At 42.0% G+C, this 24,949-nt stretch overlaps 1 protein-coding gene across 1 annotated transcript in view; it reads right to left on the bottom strand.

The window, feature by feature from the left end:
• The window catches only part of WWC2 (WW and C2 domain containing 2), a 1,656,421-nt gene that overhangs the window by 478,368 nt on the left and 1,153,104 nt on the right, over positions 1 to 24,949 (bottom strand). The window contains exon 16 of the mRNA XM_044062544.1: positions 21,584 to 21,748. Coding sequence (XP_043918479.1) covers positions 21,584 to 21,748 — 165 coding nt within the window. The remainder of the gene's footprint in view (positions 1 to 21,583; positions 21,749 to 24,949) is intronic.

The following is a 24,949-nucleotide window of genomic DNA, read 5'->3' as shown; positions in this document are numbered from 1 at the left end:
TTCTACTCAAAAATATCAGTTGCGACAGTAGACCAAGGTAGTTCAGGAATTGGCCTTAGCTGAAGCGTCTCTCTCTTTGCAAATGCGATCTGGCACTATTGCATATTGAACAAGTAGAAAGAACTGTATCAATGTCTTTCGATAATGAAGGCCAAAATACTAATTCTCATGCTCTTCTTAGTGGATGTAGTTCCCGAGTGACCACAATGTAAAATCTGGATGCATTCTTGCTGTAAGGAAACCAGAACAACAATTTTCGGACCTTTGAAAATAACGCCATCTTCCATCAACAATTGATCTCTGTAGGGAAAATAAGCTTGCACTACAGGTGATACACTAGATCACTTTGATGGACTTCCTACATTAATATAATGATTGAGCTTCTGTGAGTGTGATCTCTTAACTCATCAAACCTAGTGGTGGAAAAAGTACGCACTGACATCACATCAAAGTCAAAAGTCTCAGCATTAAGTTGTTCTGTTGTAAGTCTTGGAGATCTGGATAAGGTATCAGCCAGATAAAGCAATTTGCTTTGTTAGTGTAATGTGAAATTGTACTTTTGCAATCTGAAAATCGTTCTTTGTAATATCACTGGAGCAAACTGCATAGGCTTCTTCAGAATAATAACTAAAGATTGATGATTGCTTTCTACTTGAATAGCTCAACCATAAATATAATCATGAAACTTAGAGCATGCAAATACTATTGCCAATAGCTCTTTCTCAATTTGAGCATACTGTATCTCAGTTTGCGTTAGTGTCCTAGGTGCATAGGCTATTAGTCTTCCTTCGGAGTATAACTGCACTTAAACCAAATTTTAAAGCATCACAAGAAAGAATAACTGCTTTGTTCACATCATAGTATCTTAACACAGTGGGGGCTGGTGGCAATTTTCTGCTTAAGGTCTTCAAATGCCTTTTGATGATGTTCTAACCATGACCATGTAACATTTTTGCTTGTCAGATCTCTTAAATATGCGGTCAACTCACTAAAGTCTGGTATAAATTTGCCTAAATAGTTGACCATGCCCAAAAAATGCTGCAAACCTTGCACATTACTTGGTGCTGACATCTCTAGAGAATAGCTGCTTGCTTGGTCGGGTCAGGTCTTAGCCCTGTACTTGTAACAAATGACCTATGTAACTTCTGGAAGTCTGAATTTGCACTTCAGAGGACTGAGCTTTAAGTTCACTTCACGTGTTCTGTCTAGAACTTTCTTTAGGTTTCTGTCATGCTCTGCCTCACCATTGCCTCCAACTAACAGATCCTCTACTATTATGGAACATGGATAACCTGAAAGAATTTGCTCTATTGCACGTCGAAAAACTTCAATTGTAGAATTTATTCCAAATGGCATCTTTAGGAATCTGTATCTGCCAAAAGGGGCACCAAAAATAGTTAGAAATGAGGCTTTGTGATCCAGCATCACTTGCCAAAATGAACTCTCTGTATCCAAAACAGAAAAAACAGTGGCATTTGGTATTAGAGCTGCAATCTCTTCGACTGCGTGCATTGAATGATATGGTCTTTTTAATGGTTTGTTTAGATCTCGTGTGTCAATGCATACTCTGATTTCGTCTGAGCTTTACCATGGACAACACCCATTTTGTTGGTTTTGTGACTGGACAAATTACACCTTGCTGCACCATATTATCCAACAGAGCTTTAACTTCATCTTGCATTGCTACTGGAACTCTTCTTGCTGGTCTGACTACCGGAGTGATTTCTGGGTCTAACTTCATGGAATATACAACTAGAAGTTTGCCTAATTTGTCACTGAAAACATTAGCATGCTCTGAGAAAATGGCTTCTGAAAAACTGGAACTCGGAACTGCACTTACACAAACTTTTTTGGCAAAAGAAAGTAGATTCATTCTCAAACCATCTTTGAGACCCAATAAAGATTGCACTAGTCTTTGGACTACATAGAATAACAAGTTGTAACAGCTCTCAGCCAAATAACATGAAAGTATCACTGAACCTTCGGTTTGAATTTCTTCATCTCCATAAGCAACAAGTCTCACACTGCTGGTTACACTGAGTTGTTCGTTAGTTCTCACTCTAGCAAATGTGCCTGCTGACATAACATTACACTTTGAACCAGTGTCTACTTTGAGCTCTGTGGATTTTCCATTAATCCAGACAGTACAAAACACTTCACTTCTTGTTAATAAGCTTACTGCATCAACTCTTTCACCAAGCACTGATACACCATCTACATAGAAGGCTAACTGTTTTGCCTCTACCTCAACTTGCTTTTCTGTGTGACTTTTCTTTACAACTGCGTGAGGCTTACTTGATCTGCAAAACTTTTGGAAATTATTCCATTTTTTACACTTGTGACATTGCCAACCATATGCTAAGCACTTCTCTTTTACACTCATGATTCGCACCACAATTATGACAGCTGACAAAGCTAGATTGCAGTTTTGTTGAAACCTGCCTGTGCTGCACTGAGCTAGCGTTGGAGCTTACACCTTTCTTTGAACTTTCTGGAAAGCTGTGCACCTTCTTTGGAAATCCTGTAGTTGCCATGTGCTTAGGCCTGCTCTTGTTTATCACGTGTTGCATACTATCTACATGCTCTCTGGAACCAAGTGAAAACATGTTTTTGTCACTCGCAAGCATACTTGTGTGTTTTTCTGTCATCTCATGGATCTGACAAATTATGGCTTTGTTCAAAATTAAATCACGGTCACGAAGTAAAATCTTTCTTACAGCAGCACTGGTAATACCACATACAAGCCTGTCCTTTATCAGCTCATCTTTTAGCTCATCAAACTAACACATCTTAGCTCTGTTTCTCAAGTCAGTTATATAAACTGCAAATGTTTCCCCTGGCTTCTGATCTCTTGTATAAAATAAATGCCTCTCTAATGTAATATTTGTCTGGGGGTTACACATTTCTCTGAACTTGCGCTTCAAACACTCGGGGTTCTTCTCTTGATTCAGCTTGTACAACAATATGGCGGTCTGCACCTTCTCCTTCATATATTGTTGGCACATACACAAATGACAGCTCCCCTTTTATGGCCACTGACCCAGCTAGGTTTAGCAAAATGAATGCCCTTGTGTATGCATCTCTATCTGCAGAAGTTGCTTGTATGAAAATACCGTACTCTCGTTCAAATAGTCTCCAGTTCTCTGCAATATTCTAATCAAATACAAATGGTAGGGATTTTCAAAATTCTTCTGCCATATTAACACATGCCAGCAAAGGGATTTGCAAATAAGCATAAACATATACACATGCACATATGCCAGAATTAACAATAACTGTTACATGCTGTTGTATTACGAACTTGTACCTTACTTTGGACTTTTCGGAATTATGCGAATAAAACTTGCAGTACTTTTGAAAAACTGGACTTTGCGAAATAAACTCAGGATTTTTGAATTTTACTGAACTTTGCAAAATAACTACAAGGGCTTTTCGATACTTTCGGAATTTTACTGGTAAAGGTGAAAATGCTGAAGTCATTTATCATCATCTGCTGTACTTCTTGGAATTTTATTGATGAAGGCAGGAATGCTACAGTCATTCACATTCACTTATTAAAGTAGTTGCTTTAAGAAACATTAGAGAACTTTCTAATGCGACTGAGTAATTCATGAGCACTGTTACACTGTTGTAATGTTGTCTTTTGTATGAAAACACCTCAGTGTAAGAAACATGCCAAGTAACTGCACAACGTGCATAACTGCATACAGCACACTGAAATGTCCCCAAAATGTCGGTACCTTACTAGGCAACTCTCTTTACTACAAGAAGCATTCTGTAATGGTGGTTCTTTGCGAACAGACACACCCAGCACAATAAACTTTTTGAGTAGCTGTACTTTAACTAGATTACATGAAGTAGTTGCACTTTGCACACAACAAACTCTTTGAAATACATGCACAGTAATAAGCACACACTGCAAGCACTTTTACACACACTGAGATACTTTGAATAACTTTAGTTATGCCCTTGATACAATATGAAGTCATAGTTATGCCCAAATACAGCACTTCTCCAAAACACATGCAGTTGCCTTACTTCATTTCGCTTAATGAATACTTTTATCTTAAACATTTTCTTTAACAAACTTTTCATGCTTTCTGCTTGCCTGAAAAAGCAGTCTGTGCCCTTGTAATGCCCCTTTATTGTCTTTTGCATCAAGTGAACAGTTTGTGTTATTTTGCATTACCTTTTTTTTTCTTTTTGGCTAAGTCTGTGCACTTTTCTCTTGGTTTTACCTTCGCTGTCTTTACATCTCATGGCTCGGAATATTCTTCTCTCTTCTTTCCCACTTCTGACACCATGTCGCTTTCATGGTGGGACACAAATAAATGAATCTTCGTGGGTTCTGTTTAAGCAGCTTTATTACATACAAACACATTACTACTGTTGATTATTGATTCTAATTTAAATAACTTGTATGCAATCAATGACTACGATTATGCATGCTTACTCCTTAACTACTTCTATAAAAAGGCACCAAGGTTGTGCATGTGTGCGGGTTATACACATGCACATACAGCCTCGCATGGTTCTTAAAGATACAAGCACACACAATTTACACTCTGAGCTACAAAAGGGAAACTGGATCCGTTACACAGAAGAAATCACAGACATCTAATATGATGCCATCAAAGTTCCAGGGGAAGAGCAACCAGAATTCTAACAATCAGTCTTGTTGTAAGAAAACAGAGCTGCAAGAACTGTGACAATTCAAATTCTGCAGAAAGACTCCAAATGTAGTACTCCGAAACAAGCTGTACTGCAGCAAGAATTACCCAGAAGTATAGTGCAAACAGCTCTGTTAAATTACCCAAAGACAGAACACAATGCAACAGCTGGCTTGTTTAGGTTATAAATATAAATCCCTGAAAGCTTCACTTATTAAAATATCACTTATAATGAACAAAAGAGTATTATAATGATGCAAATAGCACATGATGTCTAACTGCCAAGCTTAAGCTAAAATTAACAAATGTAATGTAGTACGTTAACTTGCGCATAACACACCCATATGTATATACTGAATATATATTCATGCAGATCAGCAAACTGAACTGTTGAGATATGCTACATCAATCTGTCCCACCAAATTTTGAATCTTTCAGATGCTAAGACTGGTTCTACCATGTGTAATGCAGGTTGCCAAGTATCTCTTTCACTGCATTTCACCAAATGACAAAATGGGATATGAATAAACAACAATTTAATATCTTGAATTGAAACCACACAAGTACATTATGTAATGGTGACACTCAAACACTGATGTGGACTATATAAATTCATGGACAATAAAATATCATTTTATCCAAAAAGGAAAAAAAATGGTCAAAACACTAATTGCAAAGGAAAGTAAAAGTTTTCCTTTTGAGATCTGTCAACTATAAATTAAAAAAAGCTAACAATACCTTCATACATACTTTGGCCTGAATAGTTGCTTTGTTACTGAAAGGGCTTTCATATGGTATTGTGTAGGTCTGGGGTTAGGGGAAGCCACAGGATTAGGATTAAAGTTGGGATGCAGGTGTAAGGATGGAGAGGGGCGCTTTGTCCCTATCAGTACCCCATACAAGACTCAGAAAACACTAAATCTCCACACCTAGCCCTCACTTTAAACCTACTCTGTAAACACTTACACACACACACACACACACACACACACACACACACACACACACACACACACACACACACTGCCCTCTTAAATATAACAATACAAGCAAAATACAATCTATCCTCTTTCCTAGTCGTTATTCTAAACCTAACCTGCAATGACTTGCACAATATCTCCTACCCTAATACCAAAACTTTTGGTATACATATAGAATAAAACTCACTTACCATCATGCAAACACATCTCAAACATCACAGAGACGGTCTATGATCCTACCTTTGAAATTTCCAGCACTTGATAAATTACTACTTTTGATCATAAAACACGTAAGTACTCTGGTAACTGAAACCACATTCAGTAGGGTTTACTGCAACCATGTATGTGTGCGTGTGTGTGTTTACAGAGTAGTTTTAAAGTGCATGTGCACGTAGGTGTGTCTGTAAGTGTATATATCTATATCTATTATATATATGTACACACATTATACGACAGCTTGTTTTTTTTACTTTGAAAAAGGAATCTGTCATATGTTGGGTACACAGGTTTAATGTAATGAGCTATCTTACAGTGAGCTACATATAATATGGTTGAAGCCCTAACAAATTCACCGTAAATACACAGATCAGTCAAACTAGGCCACATCCTTAGTGTCTGTGCTACTAAGCATCCCAACACCTCAGAAAATTGTGAAGGAAATGCTCTGGCTCTGTGGCAAAGAGGAATGAAGCCATGACTAAGATCCAGATGACACAAGTTTGAGTAATGAATCAGGTATGGGGAATTGAATGATCTCAGGTAATATCCCCAAGTAGGGATTTAATTGGTGGATTGAGCACATGCAAAGCAGAGTATAAAGAAAGGAGACCAAACTCACATCACTAGAACAATTACTGTAACAGGCCCTGTTACACCTCTCACAGGAGGATATTACTTCGGAGGAAAAGGAAAGGTTTCACTCAGCTTTACAAAGTGTGTTATCCCTAATGATTCTCCCAAATAAAGATCATGCAGCATTCCAAGGAGGAAGGAAAAAGAAAAAAAAAACTTTTCAAGTTTGGAAATCTACTGAATCATGTTATTTAAGGGGTCTCAAACTCAAATGATCATGAGGGTTGTATAAGGACTAGCACACTCAGCCAAAGCCTCCAAAACAAAAGGGAACAAAGTAAGTATGCCAATGAATGTAGTACAGTAGCTTCTTCCCCTAGAATTATGCTGGTTTGAGATCCCTGAACTATATGACTATACTGACTGGTTATTTAGCAGAAGCAAAAAGGGGTCTGCCCTTAAATCCCTTTATAGAGCTTTTAGGTTGAGGAACACTGCCAGTTGGTTTATGCAAAACTCTGTCTCCTGAAAGTCCACTTTCCCCTCAACAAAGGAAGAGTTCAGGTAAGCACCTCACACTGCTAGGGTGGTGAGAACTAGTCATTGTTCTCGAGTTCAATGACAAGTAGCTAAAATTAACAGATCACTGAGAATGCGATAGTTCTACTGCCGCTGACATGCCACAGAGTCTACTGCAACATTCATATCCTCTGGAGTGTGAATAAAATCATGATGATCATGGCTGTTATAAAGCCTTAGACGTGCACAGAAAGTCATATGCCTTTGAAAAGCCATGACAATCATGGCTGCCACAAGGTCAAAACCATCTGAAACCATGATGATCATCGTTGTCCTAAGGCCCAACAGATGCAGGGAGGTTACAACCACGTGCTACATTTTCATCCAGGCTGCCAATGTTACAACTTCCTGGGCCTCTCCATGGAAGGGAATGAAACACTGAATACCACCTACATCTACCTTAATTAAGGCAACTATCTGAGCTGACAGCAGATGGGACTCTTCCCAGACAATAAAGACCAAACATACTACTTTAGAAGTACCCAAGCTAACCACATACCAGAGAGACAAGCAGAGCCAGGAAGAACCAGCTGCCCAGGTGGGGAAACACAAAAAGTTCTTTGCACCAGAAAGTGTCTGCTGCAATAGCCAATGTCTTGGCTATAGGTGTATAAGTATGACTGTCATGAATGTGGCAACTTGCGAAAGACATAGATATCAAGCAACAGAGCCCCAGTGCTTTGTGCAACGAGACAAGCAGAGGTGCATGCTTGTTGAAAGCTTGCATGGGGCCTAAAATGCACAGGAAAATGGGCTCCATAATAGCAAGATTCTGCATAATTGAGAATATGGTCCACCAGATGAACAGCATAAACATGTCCACTATGCACGACATCATCATGAGCCTGCAAAGAATGACTTGCAGGGCTCCTCAACCCTTATCAGGGGAAGGAAGGGCAGAACTTCATGACAACAACTTCTGAAGAATTGCTTCAGGTGATTTGGCTAGGTGCAATTATGCTATGAATATTAGAACATGGGAAAGTGTCACTGAGGATGTACCAGGACACAAAACTCAACATAGCTGCCACAGCTGTACCTTTCATACACTTCTAGCAGTCAACAGCAGGTGAAAGTCTGATCCCTATCTAGTCAAATGGGAGTGACAATCCCAAAGAACACAATGTCATTTTTTGAGTGGACTGAACACTTTCACCAATGACTGGACTCCAGACCTTGTAGGTTTTCTCCACCATCTAGCACCAACATGAGATCACACAAAGAGCCATCACTGCTACTCACTGAGTTTAGTAGCATTCATAGCTGTCATCATCAATGAGTAGATACAGGCCTCAAGTTTCTTTCTCTCTTTAGGTCCTAGGAGTGGCAGGGTTGCAGCAAAAACCCATGTTGTGTTCTTCCACAGGCAGTACACACAGTGCCAACGTGGATCTTGGCTAGTTAACTGTAATCACAGGAACACTTAGACATCAAATGTAGGTGCTTTTCCAAAAATAACCATTAGGCTTGAGGTATGAACTCTGCAAGCAGCAGAAGAAAACTATGGAGTGAAAAGGCTGGTTGCAGACACTTATTCTGTTGAGCAGTGTTATGACTTGAACCAGCCAGGGACACTGACTGACGGAGCAAGACAGAATAGTGAACTATGCTAAGATGTGGATGTCAAGGCACTGAAATCCCAACAATTACTTAATGCAGGCCTTCAAATTCAAATCAATGGCTTTAAAGTTGTGGGAATAATGTAAACTGGTGCACCATGACACTGCTTTTGCAAGTGGGCATGAACCAGTGGACAATGGAAAAGGAGCAGCAAGAGGCTGGTGATATCACCATATAGGGCAAGATATAACTACATGAATATCAGGCTGGACAAAGACTGCTATTCCCGAACACTAGCCCATATGTTGTGAACACGGTTACTAAACTATTCTCCAAAGAAAGATCTGCACAATATCAACCGTTTTGAAAAGTAGTGAGGTGCATCCTTCCACACCTCATCTCAGAATAGTTATTGCTGAAGCATCTTGCTGTCACAGTAGGTCAGCCAGGGAACACAAAATGGACCAGCAAAGAGGGATACAATCAGATCAGCAGAAAAAAAAATAGTGTTAATTCTACCTAATACAGAGAGAACATTTGAGAGGCCAACCCACTTAGGTTCTTAACCTTGAATTATCTTCTGCTCCTCCTTCCTCCCCTTGCACTTTGCTAACAAAAAAAATCTCTGTGTGTTCTGAGTGAGTGAGCTTCTTAGCTGATAAGTATATATTTTTGGCACTTTTTAACTGTTCAAAATTGAATAGTGTATCTGTTCTACTGTATCTGTTTTAATTTTTGAAAAATAAAACCCCAACACCCCCCCCCAATCCTATCTCTCTACTCGTTTCCTGCCTTTCTATAACTAGTAGAGTCCGGTTTTTAGATTTTGCTGAATTCTGGGCTGTTTTGTAGTTTCTGTGTCGCCCAGACCTTACTAAGACAGAAGGAAGCTTCTCTGTTCATCAGTGAAAGTGGTGAGCTTTGAGCAGCCTACCTGTCGCTGGAGGAGTGGTTTCAGCTCAGAATCTGTAGTCTTATTGGCTATTTTGGGCTATTTCTATCCCTTTCATCTTTCTGATTAAAAACCTGTGTTTGCGAGGTTTTGCACATCACGGTTTAACTAGGGTTAAACTATTTCTGGTGCCAGAAAATCTGCTCTTCTAATTTTCCCTTAGAACTAGCCAGTTTTCTAGTTTTAGCACTCAAAACTGTTTCCTTGTGTTCAAAACTTGTTGCAAGCACTAAATAATCTACAAATTACTGCAGCACTCAAGTCTCATCACTTGTTAGGAGGAAAACAGTTTTTAGTACTTAAATTAATAAGCACCTATCCAGGCATGTCCAAGGGTCAAGCTCCCAGTATTTTCCACTGTCCACCTGATGAATCTGGGCATCTTGGGGCAATGCAGCAATTGCCTCATGTACACTGACAACCCTCTCCTCCTACCACCCAACACTACAACCTGTGAAAGATGCACTTACATAGCCAAACTGGAAGCCAATCTCTCTCCAGCCAACACTGCACTAGACAGTCAAGAGGAGAAGGTAAACACCTGTGCCACACCACACTCAACACATAGTCCATAAAAACCTACAACACCTAAACCCACACAGAGTAACACAAAACACACACCTATTGCAGAGGCTCTCAATAAAAATCTGCCCAAACAACAGAGACCTCCAAAGCTGAAATGCAAGCAACCACCATCCCCCAACACTACCCAAATGACACATAGTCAACCTCAGCCCATAAGGCAAAACATACCAACACACTAGTCATAGGTGACTCGAGTCAGACACACTGCTATCCCACTCACCAAGCTAAACAAGGAGAAAGTTACTGTCAGCTGCCTGTAGGGTGCCAGGATCCTCCACATAATGCAAGCACTGAGGTCACCCCACAAGTACATATATGACTCTGTCATTGTCCATGTTGGTGTGAATGACCTGAAACGGTTACCTATCAAAACATCTATTCTTCATAACATCTAAACTCAAAACATCAAGACCATAACATCTAAACTTCAAAACATGTAAAATTCATAACATCGAATCTCAAAACATTGAAAACTACAAAGCAACTATAAATAACATCCCACACATTGTTTGCTATGTTTATGCAGGGGGGGGGCAAGCCCCCCTGCACCCCCCATAAATTAAATACACCAAATCCAAGGTCGCACTACAGTGGGGCTAGGAAATTAAATAGTAAAAACTCTGTGGGATGTTATTTATAGTTGTTTTGTAGTTCTCAATGTTTTGAGATTCGATGTTATGAGTTTTCGATGTTTTGAAGTTTAGATGATATGGTCTTGATGTTTTAAGTTTAGATGTTATGAGGAGTAGATGTTTTGATAGGTAACCCCTGAGACATACCTACCTGGACTACATGAAGAGAGACATGGAGGAGGTTCTTGGATCATGTAGCCCAGGCAGGTATGACCCTAGCCCTGAGTAGCATCCTGCCATCGCCCAGAATGATACCACAATACAAGGACAAAATGACTGACTTCAACAATTGTCGAAGCTTCTGGTGTCATTGTAAGTGGATCCAGTGTCTGTCTGCCTGGGATGACATGATCAACGGACCACAATGCTTTGCCAGAGATGGCCTGCACCTGTCACCCATAGGATTCCAGATACTGGCTAATGCTCTTGCCACCCCATAGTGCCTTTTTTTAGGCAAGGTTCAAATGACAACTCACCACTGTAGCAGGTATAAACAAGCAAAATCTGAGGGTAATGCTACTCAATGCTAGAAGTCTAAACCTCAAAATGCACTCATTTGAGGCACTCCTTAAAATGGAGAACATCGACATCTGTGCAGTGATGGAGACCTGGTTCAAGGCTCCAGAGAGCACCCCTGCATTATCAGGCTATAACTCACACCTTTCGGCCACCTAACCTGGACCGAAACACTAAAGGAGGCGTGCCCATATTCATTAAATATATCCACACCTCCAGGCTAGTTGCTCAACATAATGCATCCGAAATTATCAAAGTGCAACTAACACTGGGGCAAGACTGCAATCCAGGTTTTAGCTTGTTACAGATTCCCCACCATGGCCCAGGATGCCCACCCCACGTTTCTGGGTATACTGGGTATTATTAAGGTACAGCCCAATACCCAAATAATGGGCGATTTCAACTACCCCACCATCAACTGGGAAAACTACTCATGTACTAAGTCATTTGCGTAACGCTTTCTGGAATTCATAAATTCCAATGCCCTGGATCAACTTGTCCATACCCCCACCAGGGGCAGCAATATCCTGGACCTGGTCATTGCCAATATGAGCTACCGGATGTTCCACACCAGAGGTCAACTCCTCACTGATCAGATCTGACCACAAGCTAATCCCCCTAGACATCAATATACTGCCCCCACCCCCCATTAAAGAAGCCACCGTAAAAAACTTCTCCAAAGCAAATTTCATGCTTCTTAAGACAGAAGTGGTAAGCTTCACAACACCCATACAGACGGAAAATTAAGGTATGACTGCCGAATCCTATACAAATGCACTGTATAAGCACATACATGAGTGCATGGATTGTGCCATCCCCAACAGAACCAAGATGCTATTCCCCCAAAAAAAGGAAGCCAATCGGGTGGTCCCCTGCCATAAAAAAACTCTACAACAGAAGGAAGAAGCTGTTGCAAAAAAATACTAAAATCCCCTTATTGCAGAACTCCCTGGTCAACCTCGGTAAGAAGCTGAGATCCTTCAAAATCCTCCAAAGCTAAGTTATGAAAATAAAACTGCCACTGATTCTAAAGACAACCACAAAGCATTCTATAGCTATGTCAGGAAGCTCAATGGCAACACTCAGATCTGCTCTGAGCTACAGCACAATGGCACTAGATATACAGAACCAACTAACATTGCAAACATCCTGGCAGATAGCTTCAATGCAAACTTCACCCCCCACCAACCAAAGGGCCCATCACTATACCGGAATAATGCAAAGCCGCTGTAATCAGGGCTGCACAAGTCAAGACCGCACTTCTCCAAAGCCAAGAACACAGCATCCGTCAGACCCGACAACATCCCAGACTGTGTTCTGCACAAACTACAGAATGAACTGGCACCCCACCTAAGTACCACGTTCAATCATAACCTCACTTCAAGTTTTGTGCACATTGAATGGTGCACAGCGCCAATTATCTCACTCCACAAAGTGGGTGTCATCACACACCCTGGGAACTACCGCCCCATTAGCCTGACAAGCCTGGTCTGTAAGGCCATAGAACTTATCATCTTGGAACTTATAAACAAGGACATAAGTAACTTCCAAACTTTGGATGCCACTCAGTAAAAGGTAGGTCATGTCTCCTAAACCTGATTGACTTCTTTGAAGTAGTCACCAGAGCCATGGACGAGGGTAAGGTGGTGCATACAGACTATCTTGACCTTGCCAAGGCTTTCGACACCATCCCCCATTCTGGAATTATAGATAAACTCACTAGGCTGAGCATAAATCCCTATGTCACAAGATGGGTGGACAACTGGTTCACTGACAGAACCCACACAGTGAAAGTAGCAGACTCCAAATCCAACTTCAGACCAGTGACAAGTGGAGTACCACAGGGCTCAGTCCTGGGTTCTCTCCTGTTTGGCAGCTACTTCTCAGAAGTCCAGGCTAATACAGCAGGTCTTTGGTGAACGAAGTTCACAGACGACTGCAAACTAGGTACCATAACAGAATCGCCTCATGATGAGTACATTCTACAAAGGGGCCTCACTGAGCTGATGCTTGGTGTCAAAGTCATGGCCTCAAGCTCAATGCCAAGAAGTGCATTGTCATCCCCTTTGGGAAAAACACTGTACCCTTGAACTACCACATAGGCGGTAGCCTAATGCACACCAAAAATGTGATAAGCGACCTTGGGACACAGGTGGACAGTAGTCTCTCCTTTGATAATCACATCACCACAGTAGTCAGGAAATCCTTCTATGTGGCACACCTCATCACAAAGGGGTTCACCTCCAGAAAAAAAGCGGTCATTATTCCTCTCCACTCATCCCTCATCAGACCCATTACAGAATACAACTCCCCATTTGGCATGTACCTCGCAAGACATCTACAACAACTAGAAAGGCCACAAAAATACCTCACTAAGAGGATTACCGGCCTCACACAGATGCCATACGTAGACCTTCTCAAAAAACACCAGCTCTACTCCATCGCTTATCGCCTACTCAGAGGCGACCTCTGCCTAACATACAAAGCCATGTCAAACCCAGATCTGTTGGACATGCTACACTTAAAGAAACCCCAATCACTCCAAGCCACATGCTTCAGGGACCTAAACCTTGCCATCCCAATAAACAGAACATGCTGGAGGGATAGATCCCTGTCCCACAAACTTCCAATGCTATGGAACAGACTACCCATTCATGTCAAGCAAAGCTCCTCATTAGCCCTCTAAAAAAATCTCGACAATTGGATGGGAAATAGGAAATTCACCCCCGGGGATCACTTCTGTGGCTCTACTAGACAGGGGTGCAGGAAAATAACTTTCTTGGGTGGCAAAAAAGTACAGTTTTGTACCTACCATAAATGTAGATGTTCGAGTGCTAATACAGCTGCAGTCATAACAGATGGGTTCTCCTGCCGTCAGGTGGGTCCTCGGCCGGCCAAATTCCAAAGTCTAGGTCCGGCGTCGGTTGTCGTCGCTTCTTCCCTGACGTCAGTGTGACAGGGGTATAAAAGAACCAGCCGACGCCATTTTCTTCAGTTTTTCTTGCCCCAGATGTCAGGTGCCCCCTGAAGGAAGGCAATTCATAAATTTGTGTAATAAAGTAATGCAATATAATCAAAATACAGTAGTTGCAAGCAAATACACCATAAAAGAATACCCCAATCAGGTTGTATGAGGAGGTGTTAGCCAATAGGCCTGTCCCAAGAGGGGAAGGAGGGAGGGAAACCTGGACTGCAGCTGTATTAGCACTCGAACATCTACATTTAGGGTAGGTACAAAACTGTACTATGTTCATCGTGCATACAGCTGCAGTCATAACAGATGGGTAGAATCCCAAAGCTAAGAAAGGGGTGGTAGGCACTAGGTGGAACTAGGAGGAGCCAGAATGCCCTGCAAGACTGCAATGGCAAAGCCTGCTCTAGTTTTGGAGTATAATGGTAGGTGGTAGTGCTTGGAGAGGTATGCACAGAACTCCAAGTGGCTGCTTCCAAAATATCTTTGGTAGGAACTCCTCTGAGGAAAGCTGCAGAGGTAGCTGTGGCCCTTGTGGAGTGAGATCTGATGCCTGCAGGTACAGCTTTACCATGAAAAGAGTAGCAAAAGCGTATGCAGTGGGCTATCCATTTGGAGATTGTATGTTTGGAAATTGGCTTCCCTTGAGCTCCTATAGCATAGGACACAAAGAGCTGTTCTGATTTTCTGAAAGGCTTTGTTCTGTCCAAATAATAATGCAGCTGTCTGTGGATGTCTAAGGAATGTAGTAGTCTCTCCCCTTTGTTTTGAGGATTAGGGTAAAAGGTAGGTAAGTGTATAGCCTGATTCAAAGCTACCCTGGATACCACCTTTGGCATAAAGGACGGGTTGGTTCGTAAGGAAACTCTGTCCTGATGGAAGATGATAAAAGGCCGCACAGCCATGAGGGCTTGTAGTTCTGATACCCTACGAGCTGAGGTGATAGCCAGAAGGAAAGCTGTTTTCCAGGACAAATATTGCAAATCTCTTGAGGCAGCTGGCTCAAAAGGAGGCAAGGTCAGCTTTTCTAGAATGAAATTGAGATCCCAAGCAGGTATTGGTTGTTTCCTTGGGGGTTTTATATTCTTAGCCCCTCTGAGGAACTGTCTTAAGAGGGGGTGAGAGAATAAAGGTGGATCAGTGTTGTATTCTGCAGAAATGGCTGAGGCATGGATTTTGATGGAGGAGAATGAAAGTCCACTGCTTAGCAACTCCGCTAGATACTGTAATATTTGAGGTAAATTCAGTTTTCCAGGATTCTGGCCCTTTTTCTCATTCCAGGCACAAAACCGTTTCCATTTTATGGAGTAAGCTTTTCTAGTAGACGGCCTTCTGGCCTCCAAAATGACATCCTGCACCTCCTTGGAGAGTAGGGTCTGTTGTGATGTTAAGGAATCTTCCATGCAGCCAGATTGAGTGTTTTCAGCTGACTGTGAAGAGTTTTGAAGCTGTGCTGAGTCAGAAGAAGAGGCATTAGAGGTAGGGTCCATGGAGGGGAATGCGTCAGGCTCCTCAGGAGTGGGTACCAGTGCTGTCTTGGCCAGTCTGGAGCAATGAGAATCATCTTTGGTCTGTCTGGTCTGGTTTTTAATAGAACTTTGGGCAGCAGAGGAAGAGGTGGAAAGGCATAAACTGTCATTGTTGTCCAACTGAAAGAGAGAGCGTCCACTCTCCAGGCCTGTGGATGAAAAGTCCTTGAGCAGAATTTTGTCAATTGGTGATTTTTGTGGGAGGCAAAGAGATCTATGTCTGGCCTTCCCCATGCTTGAATTATCTCTGTAAAAACTTGAGGATGCAACTTCCATTTGAGTGGATCTGTCATATTTCTGCTTAGGTTGTCTGCCAGCGTGTTTTCCTTGCCTGGCAAGTACTGTGCTTGAAGTTCGATTTGTAATTCCAGAGCCATGTTCCAAAGTGACATGGCCAGCCTGCATAGGGGGTATGAATGGGTTCCTCCCTGTTTGTTTATGTACCACATTACTGTGGTGTTGTCTGTCCTTATCAATATTTGACCTGGATGCAGAAGGTCTTTGAAAGCTATAATAGCATTTATTACTGCTAGCATTTCCTTTTGATTGATGTGAAGGTGCTTTTCTTTTTGGGACCATTTGCCCTGAATGCACCGATCTGTCATGTGCGCCCCCCAGGCATAGTCCGAGGCGTATGTTGTGATGATTTGATTTGCTTGAGGCTTGCAGAATGGGAGACCTGTGTTTGTTTGGCATGCTTGAGCCCACCACAGAAATTCCTTTTGAAGACATGGAATTAGTGGTATTATTGTTTCCAAACTGTGGCTGTGTTGAGACCATAGGTTTTTCAGGTACCATTGAAGTTTCCTCATATGCAGCTTTGCACATGGGATTAGTAGGATGCAAGATGCAATGAATCCCAGAGCCTGCAGGATTTTCCTTGCAGTCAGCCTGGTGAAATTTGCTAGTTTTCTGAAGTATTGAGTTAGTTGCCCCTGCTTCTCTGGCGTGAGGTAGGTCATCTGGGTGTTTGTGTCTAAGTTGGCACCCAGGAAAATTATTTTCTGAGAGGGTATTAGCCTTGATTTCTTTTTGTTGACTGTGTATCCCAGAGAATTCAACAACATTATTACAAAAGCCAGACGTTTCAGAAGTATGTGCTTGCTGTCCGCTTGGATCAGGCAGTCGTCCAAATATGGGTATATTTGTATCCCTTGAAGTCTGCAGTAGGCAATTACTGATGCCAGGCATTTCGAGCATACTCTGGGTGCAGTAGATAAGCCAAAGGGCAACGCAGAGAATTGATAATGGGTTGAACCTGCAAGAAATCTGAGGTATCTTCTGCAATTTTGTCTGATTGGGACATGCAGGTATGCCTCCTTGAGGTCTAATGTTACCAGCCAAGACTCCTTGCCCAGCATGGGAAGAAGCTGCTGTAATGTGAGCATCTTGAATTTTGGTACATGTTAAAATGTGTTTAGGATGGATAGGTCCAAAATAGGTCTCCAATCTTTTCCCTTCCTTGGTACCAGGAATAGTCTGGAATAAAAACCTTGACCTTGTTCGTGAGTAGGTACCTCTTGAATAGCTTTCATGTCCATGAGATCTGAAATTTGTCTTTGTGCCTCTGCCCTTTGATTGTGTGGCAGGTTTGGCATGCCTCTCATTTTTGGAAGGGTGTGAAAATGGAATCTGTAGCCTCTGTTTATAATGTCCAGGATCCATTTGTCTTTTGTGACAAAATGCCAATTTTTTGAAAATAATGCCAGTTTTCCGCCTAAGGGTGCTGCCATTTGAGCCTTGCTTGGCATGCAAAGGGGAAAGTCATTGGGCTTGCTTTCTGAATGGCTGCGAACTATCCTCACCACCTCTTTGTGTAGGAGCTTGCCATTGTCTGCCTCTAAACGATCCTTGAGATTGCCCTCTGCCCCTCGGGCACCTGTATCTACCTTTTTGGGGTCTGTCCGTGGCTGGAAAGGACCAATTTTTGGAAGGCCAATTTCTACTGAAACGTCGAGGTTGTACCTGTAGAAAATCTTTCACTGTTTGCATTGATTTAGCCTTTTCCTCCATTTTCTTTAATACCTCCTCAGCTTTAACACCAAATAATACATCCTTTTGTAGAGGGGCATCTAGTAATTTAGCTTTGACATGATCTGGTAAGGTTTGCTCCTTGAGCCAGGCATGTCTACATATGACTGATCCTGTAACAGCAGCTCTACATGAGGCCTCTAGAGCATCAAAACCACATTGCAAGGTATGTTTACCCACTTGTTCTGCACTATGCATCAAATCCTGCAACTCCTTCAAGTCTGGTTGTTCAGGTTGTGACATTTTGCTTCTCAACTGTGATAACAGAAACTGTTGGAACTTTAGCATATGGAACTGGCAGTTTAATGCCCTCATGGTTAAGGTGGCCGAGGTGTATACCTTTTTTGCCCACCTTTCTAAGGTTCTGGAATCTCTCTCTCAGAAGGTAATGGATTTTTAGAAGTGGAGGCCTTAATTCCCTCGGGGCCCTGTGAGATAGTTTCTGGGTCAGCCGCATGGCTTTTGTATAAAAATTGGTGTGAGTCAGGAACCCGGTAGTACCTGTCAGGCTTGACTGGGGCTGGAGGTAAAGAATCCGGGTTAAGGCAGGCCTCCGAGTACACATCATCTAGTATGTCTAAGACAGGAGGTATAGCCAGAGGCCTGTGCTGAGGTAGCAAGAGAAAATCGCTAAGCCTTTTCTTGGAAGCTGAGTACTCTTGGCCTTCCCAGTGGAAGTGTTCCCTTAAGGTATGCAAGGTTTCCCCAAATGAGTAATCCTCTGGGGGGGGGGAGACTGAGGGAATGGACTCCTCTGTATCAGAATCTTCAAAAGGGGAGTAAGAATGTTCCTGTTCATCAGAGTGCTCTGAAATAATGGAGGCCTGGTCAGAGGAGGGGGATTCTTCCTCCACTCTGGGCCTTTTGTCCGGGGGGGTTGAGAACCCCTGATAAGAGTAATCAAATCCTCAGCCATTTTAAGCATCTGTTTTTTAGGCATGGGACCTGGAGAAGGACCCTGTGAAGCTTGTCTCTTAGAATGCATGGCTGCTTTAGACTTAGTGAAAGCCTTGATAGAAAAAGAAGAGGAAGGTCTGAAGACACCTTGACAGGAGGCAGACCTGTCTACATTTTGAGATTCACCACCAAGAGTGGCTTCGGTATCTGTAGTCGGAGTGTGGGCCGAGGAGCCTGCGACCTCGGGCACAGAAGACACCGCCAATAAAGTGTCGTCGGTAGGCAGGGGCTGCGTAGGCGCCTCGCTGAGAACCGGACCACCTGTAGTCTGCTTTGGCGTGGTGTCGGTAGAGGCCGCGGACCTCATGTGTCGGTCCTTATCTTTGCGTTTTTTAGACAAAACTGGAGTCGGAGTATCCGACGACATAATATAATTACATTTTTTGCCAAAATAGTGCTGGGCGAACTCCGCCCGACGCTTAATGGTGCGTTTGTTGAATGTAGCACAAAAACAACAGACCGAGACGTCGTGGTCTGGGCCTAAGCAAGGAATGCAGAGGGAATGGAAATCCTTATGCAGTATTTGCTTCCCACATGAAATACAATTATTAACTTTGTCTAACATCGGTCTGAGGCAAGAAATGTTTCCCCAACGGGGTACTTAGCTTTCAAGAAGACTTCGGTTGCAAAATTTTCGTAATTTCAGGAGCTGGCCGACCGGCACTTGCGAACTGCTTCTGCTTCGGGCACCGCACGGCAAGAAAGACTGAAGAAAATGGCGTCGGCTGTTTCTTTTATAACCCTGTCGCACTGACGTCAGGGAAGAAGCGACGACAACCGACGCCGGACCTAGACTTTGGAATTCGGCCGACCGAGGACCTGCCTGATGGCAGGAGAACCCATCTGTTATGACTGCAGCTGTATGCATGATGAACATCCAGGGAACATTTTTGGCTAAGCTTATATAGGCCCCAGGGCCGATAGCCTAGTACCTACCTATGAACATACATATATATATCTATATCTATATCTATATATATATATATATATATATATATATATATATATATATGTGTGTGTGTGTGTGTGTGTGTGTGTCTGTGTGAAGACAGCATGGGTTGCACTCTCCTTTACAGCTGAGCTTCTCCTGTGCATGGCCGTAAGTACCAGGGGTAACCTAGGGTACTATTAGGGCTATCTTGCTGCTTTCTAGCTCTGGCCAGTAGAATGATTTTACTCTGTAGCTTTATCCTACTCATCTTATGACTGCCCTGTAGCAATGATCTTTATAATGAATATGCTACAGTCTTAGGCATATTAGCATGGTAAACTCATTCCTGTGTACTATCAACAATATAGAACACATGCTTATTTTCCAAGTCCCATTCCATTTATTTGTCCTTTACCTCCTTTTTAATGAATTTTAACTTTAGTTTACCTATCAGTTGATTAGGTAAGCTCACTGTACAAACTTTTTTTTTTTTTTTTTAGAGTGACGTAGACCAATGAAGATGGAAGGAATCAAGCCCTTTACCACTGGGTACAAGCAGCAGCTCAAAGCTTTTGTTCCCTGCACTACCAGCTGCTGCCCTCCACTGATCCTCAATCTCTTTTCCATTTAACTCCATTTAGGGCTCTGAAGGGTACATCACAATGCACCGGAGATAAGGATTTCTCTCCTTTGCAGGGCATGAGAACTTAGACAAGGTTAAACTGTCTTAACACTGGGAAATATATGTATTAACACATTATGTACGTCGCACTGTACTCAAATTCATGTGACTGCTCCTTGCCCCCCATACCGCAGCATCATCCCTCAATCTTCACTAAAGGTTGCTTCAACTGTTACAAAACCATACCCTCCTATGACAGAAGTGATCTGGGAGCTGGTGTCTGCTGTTCAACTACCTCTTCCCCAGCTGGACGTCCACTACCCAAGCTTCTGATCTAGCCTGAAACCAATGGCACCGCATACAGACACACTGCCTTTTACTTTTTAATTCTCGTTAATACTTCTGACTACCTGATCAGAAGAATCAAGTCTTCTAATTATTAACCCAGTTAAACAGGCTTTACCGCCACACACCTTCCTAAATGATATAATGTGGCAGCAAAACAACTGGGACTGATTTCAATTTATATATTTTATGAATGTGAAGGCTGCCTGAACTAGAAAGGACATATCCTGTTGGAGGGACCAAGAATAATCATACTGTGATGGACAGAAGAGCTTTTCCTTCTGATTTTCTAAGGCAAGGACACCAACTCCAGGTTATCAAGCAAATATGCCAGTAAACATTATGCACGCAGACATAACAATGGTGACAGTGAAGAGTTTGAGACACAACCACAGCCAAAGATGTCCCAGTGAAATGTGCAGAGTTTCAACAAAACACAGTGACAGAAAGTAACAATCGCTTGGAAGCACAGCCTTATCTTTTACACACTTAGTATAGGGAGTAACAGCTACTCTAATGAGCCACTGAGTAGATCTGACTATGGCCAGTGGCAAGGCAGTGTTTTACCCTCACCCTCAGCTGCAGTGACCCGACAGGAAATATACACAGAAATAAGGATGGTGAGGGCAGAACACCCATTACAATGGAGGAGACACTGCCTCCTGCAAAAAAATCTTTGTACAGTTACTGCAACTTTTAAGAACTGGTGTTTTGATCAAAAGCACCGATGACTGCAGAACAAATATATGAAATAGTCACCTCTCCAGCACTGTTGTTGAGAAAATAGATGGCATTTAAAGTTTGGTGGCAGATTGTCACGTGCACACTAACCACAGCAAAAATTATCTATATAACTTAACATTTTAGCAAAAGCAAAAAGGCATCTGATTTGCAGTCTTCTGCTACGTGCATTCAGAGGTTAATTTCTTACCATGTCCATGATGACAGAGACTTCTGGGGTGGAAACAAAAGTGGGTTCTTCATGCTGCTCCCCATTTTTGTGTTTTGGGAACTTCTTGAAGGGTAGTAAGTTGTACCACTGTGTTATGACCTCATTAGATAGCAACAGTTCTGCCAAACTGATCTGAGTTCCAGCCTGTGACATGATAGGAGGTTTTAAATTTGTTAAAACATATTAAGATGATTCACAAATATACTTTGCAATTACATTCATCAGTTTTTAGGTAAACGCATCCTTAAAACAATATTCATGACACCCGATATTTGTACATTACATACACCCCAGTAACAAGGGAGAGCAAATGAAATTCTTTAAAATAGAATACTAGTATAATAATATGAATTTTGAAGGAAACACTAGTATTTTTAAAAACTATCAAAACTAGTGAATTTCCTTTTTTTTTTTGAAGTCTTTCAGTTTCCAATAAGATTTAAGAAATGCCAGCTTTCTGTCACATTGCATAATGCATGCACATTCTCTATACAAAAGTACAATACTGCTTCGTGGCATTAGCTTCCATTGGTAAGACAGTTTATTACGAATCATTACACATCATTATGTCTACATCTCTACAACAGCCTTAAATTCCACACCACTTGCCAACTTATTAGAACCTAGCTTGTATCCATAATTCCCTCTCTTCCATAGTTTAGAGATGTTTACAAGGCTAATGACCACAAGGGTCTTTTTAAGCCTAACCATACATGGTTCCCCTTTCTTCTGTAATTCGGAGATGTTTACAAGGCTAATGACCACAAGGATCTTTTTTAAGTTTAGCCATGCACCCCACATCTCTGACAAGTTCTGGTATCCTTGATAAGTGTAAGCAGGGGGTTGGGAGGTGAAACATTTACAAGGAGAAGCCTGGGGAATGAACCATTTACAGGGTGCCTATGTCCATTAAAGACATAGGTGCCAAGCCAGGGATGAATGTCCTATTCCCCATACAACTGTCCAAGTTACACTTGAATTGGGTTACAGAGGAATTCTGCTTCACATGGACGGGGGAGCCTGTTCCAGAGAAGAGGTAGTCTCTGGGATACATACCTATCTCTCCAGCAGGTATTGTTTATATCACAGGCAAGAGTTAAGTCTTTAGGGGGTCTGACGATGCCTTGTACGCCAGGCATAGATCTTCCCTCAACAGCCTGTAGGAGACAGAATTTGAGAAGATGGGCTTGAGGTAGTATGCATAGGACACGTTACTTGTGTCCTGTATTCTTTTAGTGAGGAACCTCTGTGGGCATTCCAGTTGTTGGATGTGCATGGTTACATGCATAACAAAGATGGCACTGTTCCCAATGATAGGTCTGATGAATGGTGAAGACAGAGGAACAGAGACCTTCTTGGTCCTAGATGTCATACCTTTGTTTATAAGTTGCACAATATAGAATGATTTCCTCACTGCGCACACATGATGGTCAGTAGTCTTGTTCTAATTCTCAGTTTATGCTCCTGAACAGACTTATCATGTACTGTGGTGCGGCCTACCAATCTAAGTTTATCTCTTAAAACGTGGCATTTATTATCAAACTTCAAATTATCATTGTACACTATTACATTTACCATGAACCTGGGCAGCTTGAGAGGTCTGACACACAGTTTTACAGTCTACAGTACAACAGAGAGTAAAAGCAGAAAATGTAGGCTCTAAGCAGATGGAAAATGACAAGCAGAAGAGAAATCTGAACCACTTTTCCACATCAACCATCCAACAATCAGGAAAACCCACGTAACTGAAATAAAGTACAGTTGTGTACACTTACGATAAATGTAGATGCTAAAGTGTATTCACTGTTGCAGTCATTACACTTGGGTAATCTGCTGGCAGGTTGCCCTCAGTCAGCCTAAATAACGAAAAGTCTTGGGTCATGCGTCGGTTGCTGTCTCTTCTTCCATGATATCAGGTCGTCAGGGGTATAAAAACATGCAGCCAACGCCATTTTATTCAGTTTTTCTTGCTCCAGATGTCAGGTGCCCCCCAAATGGGGAGCACAAATATATATATATATATATATATATATATATATATATATATATATATATAAAAAGCAGTAAAAATATATAAATGCACTTTTAGAAACAAACTTTACCTTCAACTAAAAGCAAATACACCACAGTGTACACAACTGTACTATGTTCTTCGTGTTTCACTGTTGCAGTCATTACATTTGGGTAGAATCTCAAATCTGTGGATGGGAGGATGGAGCTAAACAGCATTAGGAGCGGCTATAAGGCCCCGCAGAACTGCAGTGGCAAAGCCTGCCCTGGATTTGGAGAAGAGAGGCAAATGATAATATTTTGTGAAGGTATGAACAGTGCTCCAAGTAGCAGCTTCTAGAATGTCTTTGGTTGGAACCCTCTGAGAAAAGCTTGTTGTCTTTCCACAATAAATTTGCGTTAAGGAATATTACTCTGTGCTTTGGGCTTTGCTTTGACCAGGACCTCTTGTTGTGCCAGTTTGTTTGCTTGTTTTCAGGTTTTCAACCTTATGCATAAAAGAAGGATTGGTCCTGAGGGACACCCTGTCTGGGTAAAATATAATAAAAGGCTCCACTGCCATGAGAGCCTGCAGTTCTGACACCCTTCTTGCTGAAGTGACTGCCAAGAGAAAAGCTGTTTTCCAAGGTAGAAATTGCATATCCGCAGTAGCTGCTGGTTCAGAAGGAGGCAGGGTGAGTTTTTCCAGCACAAAATTGAGGTCCCAAAATTGAGGTCCCATGCAGGAGTTGGTGATCTTCTGGGAGGCCTTAAATTTTTGTCCCCTCTAAGATGCTGTTTAAGCAGAGGATGAGAAAAGAGGGAAGGCTCTGTGTTGTAATGAGCCAAGATGGCAGAGGCATGGATTTTTATTGAAGAAAAAGATAGGCCCTTGTTAAGCATCTCAGTCAAATATTGTAAAATCTGAGGAATATTGGGCTTTGCTGTGTCTGTTCCTTGTGCTTGGTTCCAAGCAGAATCTCTTCCATTTATCAGCATAAGATTTTCTAGTACTAGGCCTTCTAGCTTCCAAAATGACAACCATCACAGATTTACTGAGTGGTGTTGTTTGAATAATTAGTTGATCAGCCATGCTGCAAGATTCAGAGTTTGGAGCAGAGTGTGCAGAATTTGACAGTTCTGCTGAGACAGCAGATGAGGTATTTGAGGCAAGTACCATGGAGGAAGCGGAGACATATTCCTTAGAAGTGGGTACCAGTGCTGGCGAGGCCAGTCCAGAGCAACTAGGATCATTTTTGTTTTTTCCTGTCTGACTTTTAGTAAGCCAACACCTCAAGGCACGCACGTAGGACTGCTGGTGCACGGTCCAAACCAAGAATAGACAATCCAAAAAGA

The sequence above is a fragment of the Protopterus annectens genome, chromosome 2.part1, assembly GCF_019279795.1.
Source record: "Protopterus annectens isolate FY-2018-M chromosome 2.part1, PAN1.0, whole genome shotgun sequence".
NCBI lineage: Eukaryota > Metazoa > Chordata > Ceratodontiformes > Protopteridae > Protopterus > Protopterus annectens.
The sequence above is the reverse complement of the archived record's forward strand: the minus strand, read 5'-3'. Positions and strand labels throughout refer to the sequence as shown.